The sequence below is a fragment of the Zonotrichia albicollis genome, chromosome 4, assembly GCF_047830755.1.
Source record: "Zonotrichia albicollis isolate bZonAlb1 chromosome 4, bZonAlb1.hap1, whole genome shotgun sequence".
In the NCBI taxonomy this organism is placed as follows: Eukaryota; Metazoa; Chordata; class Aves; order Passeriformes; family Passerellidae; genus Zonotrichia; species Zonotrichia albicollis.
In genome coordinates, this window is record NC_133822.1 from 8,308,223 (window position 1) to 8,321,508 (window position 13,286).

The 13,286-nt window shown below is 39.5% G+C and overlaps 1 protein-coding gene across 1 annotated transcript; it reads left to right on the forward strand.

The window, feature by feature from the left end:
- Positions 1–99: 99 nt before the first annotated feature.
- On the forward strand, positions 100–12,444 carry HSPA14 (heat shock protein family A (Hsp70) member 14). The gene is made up of 14 exons (XM_005489282.4): positions 100–228; positions 341–421; positions 526–608; positions 2,343–2,391; positions 3,153–3,246; positions 3,372–3,462; positions 4,559–4,663; positions 5,248–5,409; positions 5,803–5,958; positions 7,159–7,261; positions 8,773–8,985; positions 9,407–9,580; positions 10,428–10,498; positions 11,801–12,444. Exons 1-14 carry the CDS (start codon positions 172–174, stop codon positions 11,877–11,879), a joined length of 1,518 nt encoding a protein of 505 aa, XP_005489339.2. The 5' UTR covers positions 100–171; the 3' UTR covers positions 11,880–12,444.
- The last annotated feature ends 842 nt before the right edge of the window (positions 12,445–13,286 follow it).

The window sequence follows — 13,286 nt, forward strand, 5'->3', positions numbered from 1 at the left end:
ACAGCGCCGCTTCCCGCCAAAACCCGCGCGCAGTCTGCCCCCGTTGCTATGCGCGATGACGCCAATCGCTATTCTTTTTTCTCATTGGCTGCTCCGCCGGCGACGGCGCAGCGCGGCGCGGGATTGGCTGGGAGCGGGCCCGCGCGGGGCACGTTGGGGCGGGCAGGGGCAATGGCTGCCATCGGGGTGCACCTGGGAGCCACCTGTGCGTGCGCCGCCGTGTACAAGGTGAGGGCAGCGCCGGCTCGGGGAGCTCGGTCGGGGCGGTTCGGGGGCCCCCCTCGGCGGTGCAGCCCCCACACGCTCACGGCTCTGCCTTCCTCCATCTCTCTCCCCTCAGGATGGCCGCGCCGATGTGGTCGCCAACGACGCCGGGGACAGGGTCACGCCCGCGGTCGTGGTGTTCTCGGAGAGCGAGGAGGTGAGGCTGCCCCTCCGCGGGGTGCTCTGGGGAGGAGGAGGAGGGGAGAGGGCTCTGTCTGCTACTCAGCTTTTCCATTTTGTTTTCGTTTATTTTTCCCTCAGGTTGTTGGCTTAGCTGCGAAGCAAAGCAGGATAAGAAATATTTCCAACACTGTCGTGAAAGTGAAGCAGATCCTTGGGCGAAGGTAAGAGAATGGGCGTGGAAAGGGCGATGAGGAATTACAAAATTTACAGAGTGACTGGGTTGGAAGGGACCTTAAAGATCATGGAGTCCAACCATGCCCCAACACGTTGCGAAAAACGCCAGTCACTTGTTTTTAAAATTCCAGAAGTTTAATGATAAGGGTTATAAAAATAGCAATATAATTAGGCTAATAATAATTTGAACAATTTGGGTTAGGACAATATGAGACAATAGAAACAGAGTTACAGACAGTCCGGGTACCTTTTCTGGGCAAAATAACAGAGGATTAACCCTTAAAAACAGCATCCTGTTGCATGTTCATACATCTCATACATGATGCATAAATTCTATTCAAACATAAGATTCTGTCTGGTCAATGTCAAGTTCTTCCTCTTAATCCTAACTGGCATCTTCATGCCTGAGCAAAGTGGGAGGAAGTTCATTTCTCCTGATAAGAGAGCAATAAATTTTTTTCTCTGAAAGATTTAGATGTCCTGCAAGTCCTTTCTTTTAAAAAGTATCCTACATAGCACAGTTTCTGTTTGAACATTATGTTATAACCTAAAACTATATTTAACACACTACTTAAGAGAATTAGCACAGCATAATTTTCTAACATAACACATGTAATATTCATTTTAATATTTGCAAAATGCCAGTCATAAAATACTCATTTTTCACAACCTCAGCTAAACCATGGCACTGAGGGCCACATCCAGGCTTTTCTTAAACACATCCAGGGATGGTGACTGCACCCATTTTTTCCCATTTAAAGCTGGTTTAATGTTTCAGAACTAATCCTGAAGGCATCTCATAAAAAATCATTCTGTTATCGTAGAGTCACTGAAGGGTTTTGTTTGGAAGGGATTTTAATGATCATCTCCCTTCCAAGCCCCTTGCCCTGGGGAGGGACACTGTCCCCTAGTCCAGGTTGGTACTGTGAGCTTCTCAGCCTGTATTTTCTTCCAGCAGCAAAGAGATGCTTGTGAAAATAGAAAAGTAGAGAAGAAAAAATGTATTTTAGATCTCAACTTGTCTGTGACAATCTCAAGTTGTGAAATATAGTAGCAAGTTGCATATATGCTTTTCATACATCAAGTTTCTTAGCTATGATTTTTTCTCAGCTGATTGCTTTTCTGTAAAATCCACTGTGGTTTTGTTTGCATGAAATTTTGTGTCGCTTCTATTGCAATAGAAACTATTCCTTAGTGCCTGATGTGATTCCTGTTAGAGGAGCTGTGATAATTTGCACTGGCAATTACAGTGACAATAGAACTAAATCTTTTGGGTTGGAGTAACCTCAGAGATGTGACAAAACTTTTTAGTGATGACCCAGCTGTGTGTTACAGTCCTTTTATTGAGAGGAGCTGACAAGATGTTGCCCATTCTGTATTCCTCAGCACTTCTCAGATGCAGAATTTCACTGAAATCTTTTTTAAATGTTCATGGGGATAGCAGGTTAAAACAATGTGTTGGGGTTTGCTTTTCCTTTTCTGTAAGTAGTAGGTATTTTTCCAATCATAAGTTTTGGGAAAGGAGAATGAAAAATGCCACCAATCAGAACTGTTGGGTTTTCTTCTACTCTATAAATGTACCTGCAGAATAAAAACAGGAATTTTTGGTTCAAGTATAGCTTGATGTGTTGGAGATGTTAAAAGGAATATTAACAAGATGCATTTGTGCAATTAACCTTGAATGCATTATTGATTTTGTTATTTTGCATTTTTATGGACAGCTCTGGTGACCCTCAGGCAAAGAAATACATTGCAGAAAGCAAATGCTCTGTGAGTATGATGATTTATATAATTTTATTACTGTTTGGGCCATACCCTGTCTGTTCTGTAGTGATCAGCTCCCATCATATGATGTCCCTTTGTATGGAATGTTTCTGTTTTTATCCAGTTGATAACCATGTTCTGGGTTCTGCCAGCATAATATAGTTAGTTCCAACAGAAAATTTTTTATCTCTTGGCCATGCTCCAAACAGGTGAATCCTAATGCATTTCAGTAGTAGCATTGTGGTTTTTGTTAGAGCTGGTGGAAGATACTCAAGTTGCAGCACCTTGTAATTAACATCTTTAACCAGTTGATTTAATCTCAGTATTTAATTTACATAATACTGTCCTTGTTGCTAGAAAATTTTGCAAAACAGGAGAAAAATTATCCTGGAAAATGAATTTGTAACAAATGGGTGATTTTTCTGCTGTTCATATTGGTGTGATTTTATAAATTGTTGGGTTTTTTCTTATGGCATGTAACCAGGAGTGTACTTATGTTTTAAACATTGCTTTTGTACTCAGGCACACTTAATAGAAAGGGAGAATCTTGACTCTTTAAAGTCTTAAATGTCCCTGTTGCGTCTGTAATATGCTGCAGGTCTTTGATAGTCATGTTGGAAGTGTTTATTCCCTTGTAGTAGAATGCTAAGGCAGGGAGTGTTTACACAGTCCAGTGCTTTTTACTTTAAACAGAGCCTAAATTAAACATTACTTTTTGTTATTAACCAAATTGCTGTCTGACAAAGGTGTGTTGGTTTTGCTTACAGATGATTGAGAAGAATGGAAAACTTCAGTATGAAATAGATAACAAACTTATTAACCCAGAAGATGTGGCAAAACTAATTTTCAGTAAAATGAAAGGTATGTAATAATTAAATTCATTGACATGTTTTAGCTTTTTATGCTGTCCTTTTATTTTTAAGATGTCATATATTTTTTTCATGATTTGTTTTTAATCACCATGTTCTGCCTGTGTTTCCAAACAGAGACTGCCCAGTCTGCATTGGGCTCAGATGTGAATGATGTTGTTGTCACTGTACCATTTGATTTTGGAGAGAGTCAGAAGAATGCCCTTGGGTAAGAGCATTGAGGTTTTTCTGTTATTTTATGTGCCTAAAGCAGATGGGCTGGGAGATCAGCAGTGGGAATTCTGCTGCTGGCCTTCAACTTGTGACCATCAGTCAAGATATTGGGATGATATTTAAACTGGGAAAATATGAAAGCAAGATGTTTAACCATGAGTGGAGAAACTTTTAATGGAATTTGTTGATGTGACCAAATGGAAGTTCTGAATCACTGAAGTGAGAGGAAATTCCAGTTTCATCAAGGATGGAACCTCATTTCAGATCAGGATCTTCAGTGACCCCTTTGAAATGCAAATAGCATCTCACCCTCCTCCACAATTTCCCCTCCATCCTCCCTAGAGTGGTGCTGCATGGCCTCTTCAGCTCTGCTGTGTCAGAGTGCAGATTTGGAATACATACCAGTTTTCTGCTTGGAAATTTTGTTTGGAAACCCTTTTGCTCTGACAGTTCCTCAGTAGGAAAACATAAGATGCTTAAAGCTGAGCATAAATGGCAGCATCTGTTTTTACTTTCTGATATGTAGAATCCCTTACATTTAACTGTCATGAAAGAAATAAATAAAACACACCTAAAAGTTGGTCAGAAAACAGTGAGCTGGGGATTTGCAGTGTCTGTAATGAAACCTTCTATTGCTCTGGTGTAACTTCAAAGTGGAGGGAACAATTTTTGGGATATTCCCGGGGATACTCAGGTTTCAAGAAAACCTGTAAGTTAAATGTTGCAAGTGAGGCATGGTAATTTTGTTACCTATTGAAATAATGTATCAAGCAGTTCATTACCATTCCTGAAGATAAGTTATCAAGTTTGATTTAGGAGGGGTGTAGTTGTGGGTTATTTTGCAGTTTTTATGGGCTATGTAGTTTGATAGATGAGTGTTTTCTTTGCCAGTGAGCACACAGCATATCCAATTCTTTGAAGAACACAGTAGCAACTGATCTTATTGGCACTTTTCAGTCACTCAGTTTTGTAATACCATGCTATAAACAAGGTCTGATTAGGTGGCACATGTAGATTAGGTGAAATCTTGTAGTGTGTGACTACAGTGAGATCACTGAAGTACAATGAAATGCTGTTGTGGCTCATTGCAGGGAAGCAGCTACAGCTGCTGGGTTCAATGTTATGAGATTAATTCATGAACCATCTGCAGCTCTCCTTGCTTATGGAATTGGCCAAGATTCACCCACTGGGAAAAGGTAAAGTCCTAATGTTCTACTTATTTTTAAGCTGCTGTAATTAAATCCTGAGAAATCTTAATTGAGGGAATGCCATGTTGCCTTAGCACGAGGCTTGTTTTGCTTTTTTCTCTCAGTCAAGACAATAAGCATTTAGAAGTTGTAACTTTGTAGTGTATTAAATCCCTTTGCTTTGGTCTTTATATTTTGAGAATTGTCTTTAAAGATTTGGCCCCAGTTTCCAACTTTCTGTTTAATAAGCTGATTGGCTTAAGAAAAATGCATTCCTTTTTGAACATATTTTGGCATAGCTGGTTTTAATTTTGTGGGATGGGGTTATTTTACATGGGCTGGAAGAACTAAAGCAGAGCTCCTGGGTTGAGTAAGTGCATCTGGTTGAATATATTCTTTTTTATGAATATATAAATAATTCACTTTCAAAATACTAAACACTGCTGTCAGTTTGAACTTTTTTGTTCTTGTGTAGTGTTTCTTTACCATTCTCATATAGTTGTCCTATAAAAACCTTCAATACATGATAGTAATCTTTTAACAATGTGTCAAAATTAATGCTACTTTCAATTTCTTTTTTTTTAATGTGGCAGCAACGTGCTGGTTTATAAACTGGGTGGAACATCACTTTCTATCACAGTCATAGAAGTGAACAGTGGAATATATCGTGTGCTTGCTACAAACACAGATGACAGCATTGGAGGAGTTTGCTTCACAGAAGCTCTAGCGCAACACTTAGCTTCTGAATTTCAGAGGTAAGATTTGAATTCCAAGCATGTTGCTGTTAGGACAGGATCTTCATTATGTGGTGCTTGCTTTTAGAAAAAAATTAGCAGAGTCTCTGTTAGTGAAATGGTTCAAGTAAAGATGATGCTGAAGGAGCAGTCAGTTGTTTGGGGCTGAGGAGAAATACTGGGAAATGCCTGAGATTGGGTGGATATTGCCTTAATTTGGTGTTAAACGATAAGGGCTCAGCTGTGGGCTCTATTGTGTCCAGATGTGTGCAAATTTTCAGTAGTGGTATTGTAGTTAATACTAAAATGTTTACAGAAAAAAAAGTTCAATAGCTGTTACCTGTTCTTCCTTTCAGAAAGTTACCAGTCAAATTCTTGTCTTTTTAAACTGATTTTTTTTTTTTTTAAATACAGGTCTTGTAAACATGATATTAGAGGAAATCCCAGAGCCATGATGAAATTAATGAACAGTGCTGATATTGCAAAACACTCTCTATCAACCCTGGGAAGTGCAAACTGTTTTGTAGATTCATTGTATGATGGATTGGATTTTGATTGCAATGTGTCCAGGTAAGGCTGATCTTGAAGCTACTGAAATCTTTCTAGGTGGTATTGTGGATACTCAATAAGCTTTGATTTCTGATGGTGTTTATTTTAGGGAAGGAAGTGAGATTAAAGGCAAACCTGCTGTTTCATGTTGATGGTTCTGTTCTGCTGCAATCTGTGGTCAGGGCAGTCACAGTAACAGTGTTGCCCTGGTGGTTAGAAAAGGAAGTGCAGAAAGGCACAGTGAGACCCCATCTTCAGAGTCTGGTTGTTGATTGGAGGGGAGTCTGTAATGAGTCAGGGTGGCTGTTTCCTTCCCCTGATTGTTTTTGTTGTACTTTCATTAAAGAAAAGCTGGCTTGTGGACTCTTGATCTAAATGAGATCAGAATGGTAGGAGTCCTGAAAAACCTGATGTTGCTTCTCAGTGAGAGCTGGACTAGAAAGACAGAAAATGTCTTTGCTCCTACTGCTGTGTCCTGCTCAGTCTCTTTTCCCTTGGGATGATCTCTTACTGAGATTTTTAGCTCACTTTGATTGCTCTTCTAGGCAGCAGCAGCTTTAGCAAAATGAAACAGAATTTCCATTTCCAGAACTGCAGCAGTTGGAGCTGCTCAAGTAAGGCACAGCATGTTTGAAAGTGTGAGAAGCAGTACTGTATAAATGGGTCAGCTCCATTTGGATCAGGGTAACAGTCCTGTGGATCAGTGTTGCAGACTTTGATTTGTGGCATTCATGCAGAGTAGAACTTCCTCTGCAGGCTTGAAAGACACAAAAGCAAGCACAAGTTTGTTTTTTAATTTGCTTAATCTGCTCCCTGTGTGAAAATCAGGACACAGTTTGATTTGCCTCTAAAAATTGAGTCCTTGTATTCATTTTACAGATCATGAAGCAGTTCCAGAATTTTTCTTTATTTCTTTGGCATGAATCAAGACAGCAATACTGATGTTGTCAAGACAACAATACTGTTTTTTTTCCCTCTGGAGTACACTGAAGAATGAATGTACATTCATGTAGGTGTTGTTGATGGAACTAATAGCACAGATACTTCCCCACCAACAAAATTGCTTGAAGATTAATAATGGGAAAATACGATTTTTTTAAAACCCTTTAGTACCAGGTGGAGAACTAAAGTATATTCTAAAAATTATTGTTCTTCCATTTCAGGTACTTGTCTCTAATGGATGAAATGATCCTTTTTGAATGTTTTATTTTTCTCTTTTAGGGCCAGATTTGAACTTATCTGTTCTTCACTTTTTAGTAAATGTGTAGAAGCAATTAAAAAGCTCTTGCAGCAAGTTGGATTTACAGCAGATGACATTAATAAGGTAATAATAGAAATCATGTGTCTGTAGGACACTTCCACAAGAACAATGCTTATGGGGCCTGTTTTCCTTGCAGACTGAGATTGTTTCATGATCTATTTAAGCAGTTTTGACTGGAATCCAACAAAGTCTATAGATTCAGGATCTTTAGAACTGCTGTATTTGCTTTATTTCAGGTGTCTGAAGTATAAGGTAGAGTCACATTTAGTTGTGTGTTTTTACTGCTGCATATTGAGTGATGGGGAGGATTTGTCTCTGTTTGGTGTGTTTGTGTAACTCTGTCCAAATTCAAGCTGAGGAGTTCCTTCCTTAAGTTCAGTCTGTGGGCTTTGTTCTGCCTTCATTGAACTTTGGACAGGGTTTGCTGACGCTTCTGAAGAAAGGCAAAGTTTTGATTAAAGTTGAGCAGATCACTAAGTGTCTGCTTGGTGCTTGTGCTCCTCCTTGCTGGCTTAAAAACTACAGAAGGTACCAAATCAGAGAGTGCTTTAATCCCAAAGATGTGAGCAAGGCAGCAGACATCAGTAGTTTAATCTGTGTCTCTCTTGCCTTGGTGTAAGAGAGGAAATTCATCTCACCCCCTTTTACCTGTGCTTGGCAAGTGATGCTGCATTCATTGCTGCCAGAATTGGCTCCTCAGGTCTCAGCTGGAGCTGCCTGGTGCTCTCAGTGACACTTGATGCTGTTTCAGACTTTAATTAGTGTTTCTTGTGTCACATCTCAGTTTCTCTGATTGATAATGAAATATCCCAGGCCACTTTTCAAAGAATGGCTTTTGTTTTCTGGTGGCAGTGGTTTTTAGGTGGTCTTTCAGGATTTAGTTCTTTGGATGGAGGGCAGTAGAACATCTTAAATGTAAAAATAAACAACTTCAGAGTTGTAAATTAGGTTTATGTTTTACATGAGGAAAAGTGGGAATTAGCTTTCTTTCCAGATCTGGCTGATTTCAACAAAGTCTCTGTAATAAGACTTGGATTTATGGGTAAAAGCTGACTTGCTCCTTCCTAAAGGTGCATGATGGAAGGGTGAGTGGGTGAGTGGCAAGCAGCACAAGTTCAGCATGGGGAAATGTTAGATTCCAGGAAAGGAATGTGTAGTATGAGGGAAATCAGATGCTGAATTAAGGGCCTACAGTCTGTGGAATACAGTATCTGTGCAGGAAAGGTCTGAGCAGCCTGCTGTAACTGTGCCTGGTCTGGCCAGGAGGTTGCACTAGATCACCTTTGAAAAATTCATAATAAAAAGAACATCAGGTTCCAAAGGACTTCCAATTTTCAAGGTGTTACTTTATTTAGGTGATTCTTGCTGTAAGAGAAACTTTTCGAAGACATCATATTTCCTTTAATTTCAGAAGCATAAGTATCAAGTCAACCCAAGATTACATCAATTTTAATTTGAACAACTGCAGATGATAAAATATCCCAGAGCAGTTTTTATTTTTGCACAGCAGGGTGTGACCTGTCAGTTTTATTTCACAGACTAAAGATGTGAAATTAGTATGATGTGTTTTCCAGGTGGTTCTTTGTGGTGGGTCTGCTCGAATCCCAAAGCTACAGCAGCTGATCAAAGACATTTTCCCAACTGTGGAATTACTGAATTCAATTCCTCCAGATGAAGTTATTCCCATTGGTGCAGCCATAGAGGCAGGAATTCTGCTAGGGAAAGAGAATACCTTATTAGAAGAAGATGCACTCATTGAGTGTTCTGCCAAAGATATTCTTCTTAAGGTAAGGCTAAAATTAGAATATTAGAAAATTTTGCTGCTGCAGTGAATTTATAGCACTGATTATAAAATGATTGATGTTAGAGAAACAGCATTGGTTTGTTATTACTTCTACAGATTTGCTGTAGATTAGCAGTGGTAACTTAGGTTACCACTGGTAAGTTATCATGGTAACTTAGGTTTATTGACAAAAAATTGACAGGAAAAACTGATTTTAAGGGGAGATAATTGTTTCTTTCCTATGTTGCAATTGCTGGATTTCTCATTTGTAGGAATGTCAGGGTTTTACTTGCTTGGATGGTAAATGTGACAGAGGGAATGAAGCTTGGACTTCTTTTCTTTTGAAACATTGTTGTGACACTTCCAGCTCAATGAAGCACTTAAAGAAAAACATGAACTATATTAATTTTTATTCTTTTTTTAAGGGAGTAGACGAGTCAGGGGCTGACAAATTCACAGTGCTGTTTCCATCAGGGACACCACTGCCAGCTCGAAGGCAGCACACCCTGCACGCTCCTGGGAACATTTCCTCTGTGTGCCTTGAGCTCTACGAGTCATTGGGCAAGAGTCCCATGAATGAAGAAGAGAAATTTGCACAGGTGAGTGTGTGCACACTCCTGTGCACTTTTAACAGCAGCCTCCTGGGGAAAAAAAATGGAAATCAGTTCCACCAATACCAAAATGTATTGTTAGGAAAATACAGTGACATGCATCTCTTTAGTATTGGTCTTTTAATTATTCTTCTGGACATGCAAAATATTGAAGTACTTTGTAAAGTACTGAAGTTTCCCTTTTGAATTCCTAAGTGGCTGACAGGGTTTGACACGTGGCACTACTGTAATAAGATCACCTGGGATGAGAGCTCTTTACCAGTTATTCCAGTCATACACAGATCCTTGAACATTTTAAAAATCAAACTGATGAAGGAAATGGTATAGCTAATGTGTTGATTACTTTTTGATCTCCCTAGATTGGACATTGTTATTAAATATTGAATTTGGTTTATCATAGTGGTAAGATGAAATATTTTTATCAAGTGAGGGTTTAAAGTTGTTGTTTAGGAATCAGCCTACAGAGAGAACACAGCTTTTTGAAACAGTTATTATGTGCTTTCCTTGGAAAGCATCAGGGAAGGGGCAGATGTGTCTGAGATTGATGGAATATTTAAGAAGATTGTTATTCCACCTTAATTCTGCCCAAATATCTTTAAAGGGGGTAGGGAAGGGATGTTACCTAATAATTACAGTACTGATTCTAAAGGATGCTGTGGGAGTGATAGGTACTTCAGCTATCTCAGGGATACGTCCTGAACCAAAACACAGAAACAATAGTGCAAATAGCTAAAATGCATGAATTTTCACATCTTAGCTGTTGTGTCACTTCCCTTGAAGTGCTGAACAAGAACATGAAGAACTGACTATAATCAAACTTTCTTTTTTTTACTAGATTGTACTCCAGGATTTAGATAAAAAGGAGGATGGCCTACATGATATACTAACAGTTCTCACAATGAAAAGGTACACAAAACACTTGTTCTGCTGTTTACCCTTCTATGTCACTTCTGACAAACAGTCTTTGCTTCTGTTACAGAGTATTTAATTTATTTTTTTGAGAAATTTCAGCATTTCTTTGGTTACAGGACTGTACAGTCCTAGCAGGGGTAAATTCTGTAGAAATGTGGGTTTTCTGCAGTACCTTTGGTGCTGTCATTGTTTGATTCTTAAAGAAACAAAGCTTAATACAATTGTGTAGATTATTTTTAGCAACTTCTGAACCGTTGATCAGTTTGACCATGCATGAGAGCAGTCAGGATCTCAGACTTGCTCTGGAAGTGGGTTGGGGAGCTTTGCTGAATGCCCACACTCTTGGGAAAAACTGAAGGGGGTTTTGTCTTTTTTAGTTATGAAGGATTGTAGAATTTGCAGTGTCCCTGTCATTTCAGAAGCAGGGTTGTTCTACAGAGAAACAGGGCCTTCTGCTTGCTATTTAAGTTTCAAAATACTTCATTTTCTTATGTTAGCCATCAGGTGTATTAATGCGTGTTAAGACCTCACCCAAAATGCCTGGTTTGTCATACAGAGATTTATACTGAGCACTGATAAGGAGAACATTTTGGGGATTATAGATGCAACTCTGTCATGCAGAAAATCATCATATTTTGGAAGGAGGTTTAAGGAATATTTAGGGATAAAAGGGAGAAGAAGTTTAGTAGAAAACATCTATTTGTACCTAAATTTATTTTATGTGACTGTATGCCTAGCTGAAGTAAGGCATACAGTCACACAAAATAAATTTAGGTACAAATATTGTTTCTAAAATCTAAATTTGGGTACAAATATTGTTTCTAAAGTCTTGGGTTTTGACAATTAAGCTTTTCCTTGTTGAAGGAGATCCTTTGAGTTTAAAGACTTATTTACACTTCAAAAGTCAAGTTCTTGTGCCATGACAAACCATGTTTGTCAATCTACTGCTCTTAGTCAGCTCTCACAAGGAATATTTTGAATAATATTACCACATATTCTATTTAGAAACCTGTAAATTAAATTGCAGTATTTAAATGTGTTCTTTGATTAATTCCAACATATGTAGAGAAGATAGATGCTTTAAGGGCAAGAAGTGGATATAAAAACAATGACTAAATTAAACTTAATTTAATAAACCAATTTCATCTGTGCTGAAGCATGTTTGTGCCTGGATATTTTGATGCTGATCTATCATCCTTCCCTCAGTGTGAAGACTTGTTTATCCTCTCTGGCACATGCAGTAACATAGTAAGTGTTGTGTTGAGATAATCCTAAACATAACTCTCTTTTATCTAGGGATGGGTCCTTGCACGTCACCTGCACAGATCAAGATACTGGAAAGTGTGAAATCATCACTGTTGAAGTGGCATCATAGGCCACTTTGGAAGGCAACGTTTTTCTAACTTGATTTTTGTCTCTTACTGGCTTTTCTGCCAAAGCAGTGACTCTCTGTGATGTCTCTCATGATTCTTAGAGGACTGTAATAAACTAAAATGCCACCAAGTTATTTTGCCACCAAGTCTGTTTAGAGTGTGGTGCAAAACGACAGATTGTTGAATGATCAGCACTTGGTTTACAAAATGCAAATCACAAATGCCTGTGGTTCAGTAACAACCATATTACATAGTTTGAAGATTTTTCTTGACTAATCAGGTCTTGTACCCATTCAGCCAGTGCATCTGTGGCTTCGGTAGTACAGCTTTGAACCTGAGAAGGAGACTGGTGAAAATCCACTCAATTTTATACCAGAATCCTGTGTGGTCTTGATATTGCCCAAAACCATGAAGGTGGAGCCCATTTGTGCTGGCCTCCTGAGCAGATGAATTTTTTTTTTTCAAAACTTTTTTTCTGTAAAATGGTTTTGTCATATTACCTAAGAAATGTAAGACTTAAGTGTGCTTATTTATATGTTATTTTAAAAAATACATTTTTTATGCAGATCCTGACAATCTCCATAATGTGTGGTTTTAAATCTGTATTGTCATACATTTGTGTGGGTATAAGCTGGCAGGTTTTTTCAATGACGAGATGGAGCAGGCAAGTGTGGTTATGGAATATGAGGGTCTCAGCCTAAAGTGCAGTTAAGGGACAACAATTCAGTGCTTACAACAGTGTGTTACCTTGTAAAACACTGAAAGTGTCACAAAGGAGCCTCAAAAATTAGAGAACACAGCAAGGGATACCAGTCTGGGTTTGCAGAGGGTTGTATTCCATTACGTGCCTGCTAGGAACCTTCAGTGGTTCCCTAGGAAAAAGAGCCCCAGGATAAGAGGTTACTAACTCAGCTGTGGCAGGGGAGGTTTGGGTGGGACAATGGGAGGAATTTCTTCCCATTAAAGGTGATTAGACATTGGAATGGGCTGCCCGAAGGAGGTAGTGAGTGTTTAATTAACACCCTGAGGCGTTTAAGGAAGGCCTGGACGTGGCACTCAGTGCCATGGTCTGGTTGCCACGGTGGTGTTTGGTCATAGGTTGGGCTTGATGATCTCAGAGGCCTTTTGTAAACTTATCGATTCTGTGATTCTGCCGAAGCTACATTAATAGTTAACACCGCGTCTGAGGATTGAGGGTAAGGCCGGGACCACTTCTCCGAGGTTCTTTTCAGCTCTGCAGCTGAGGGGCGCGGGAAAGAAGCTGCCTCGCGCTTCCCCGCCTGTCCCAGGCACTGCAGAGCTCTGTAAGAACAAAAGCAAAATGGCTTTAACTCTGTCCCGCTCCCTTTCAGCCGCTCTCCAGCCCCGTCCCTGCGGGGGCCCCTCACGGCAGAGGCGGGAAAGGGGAG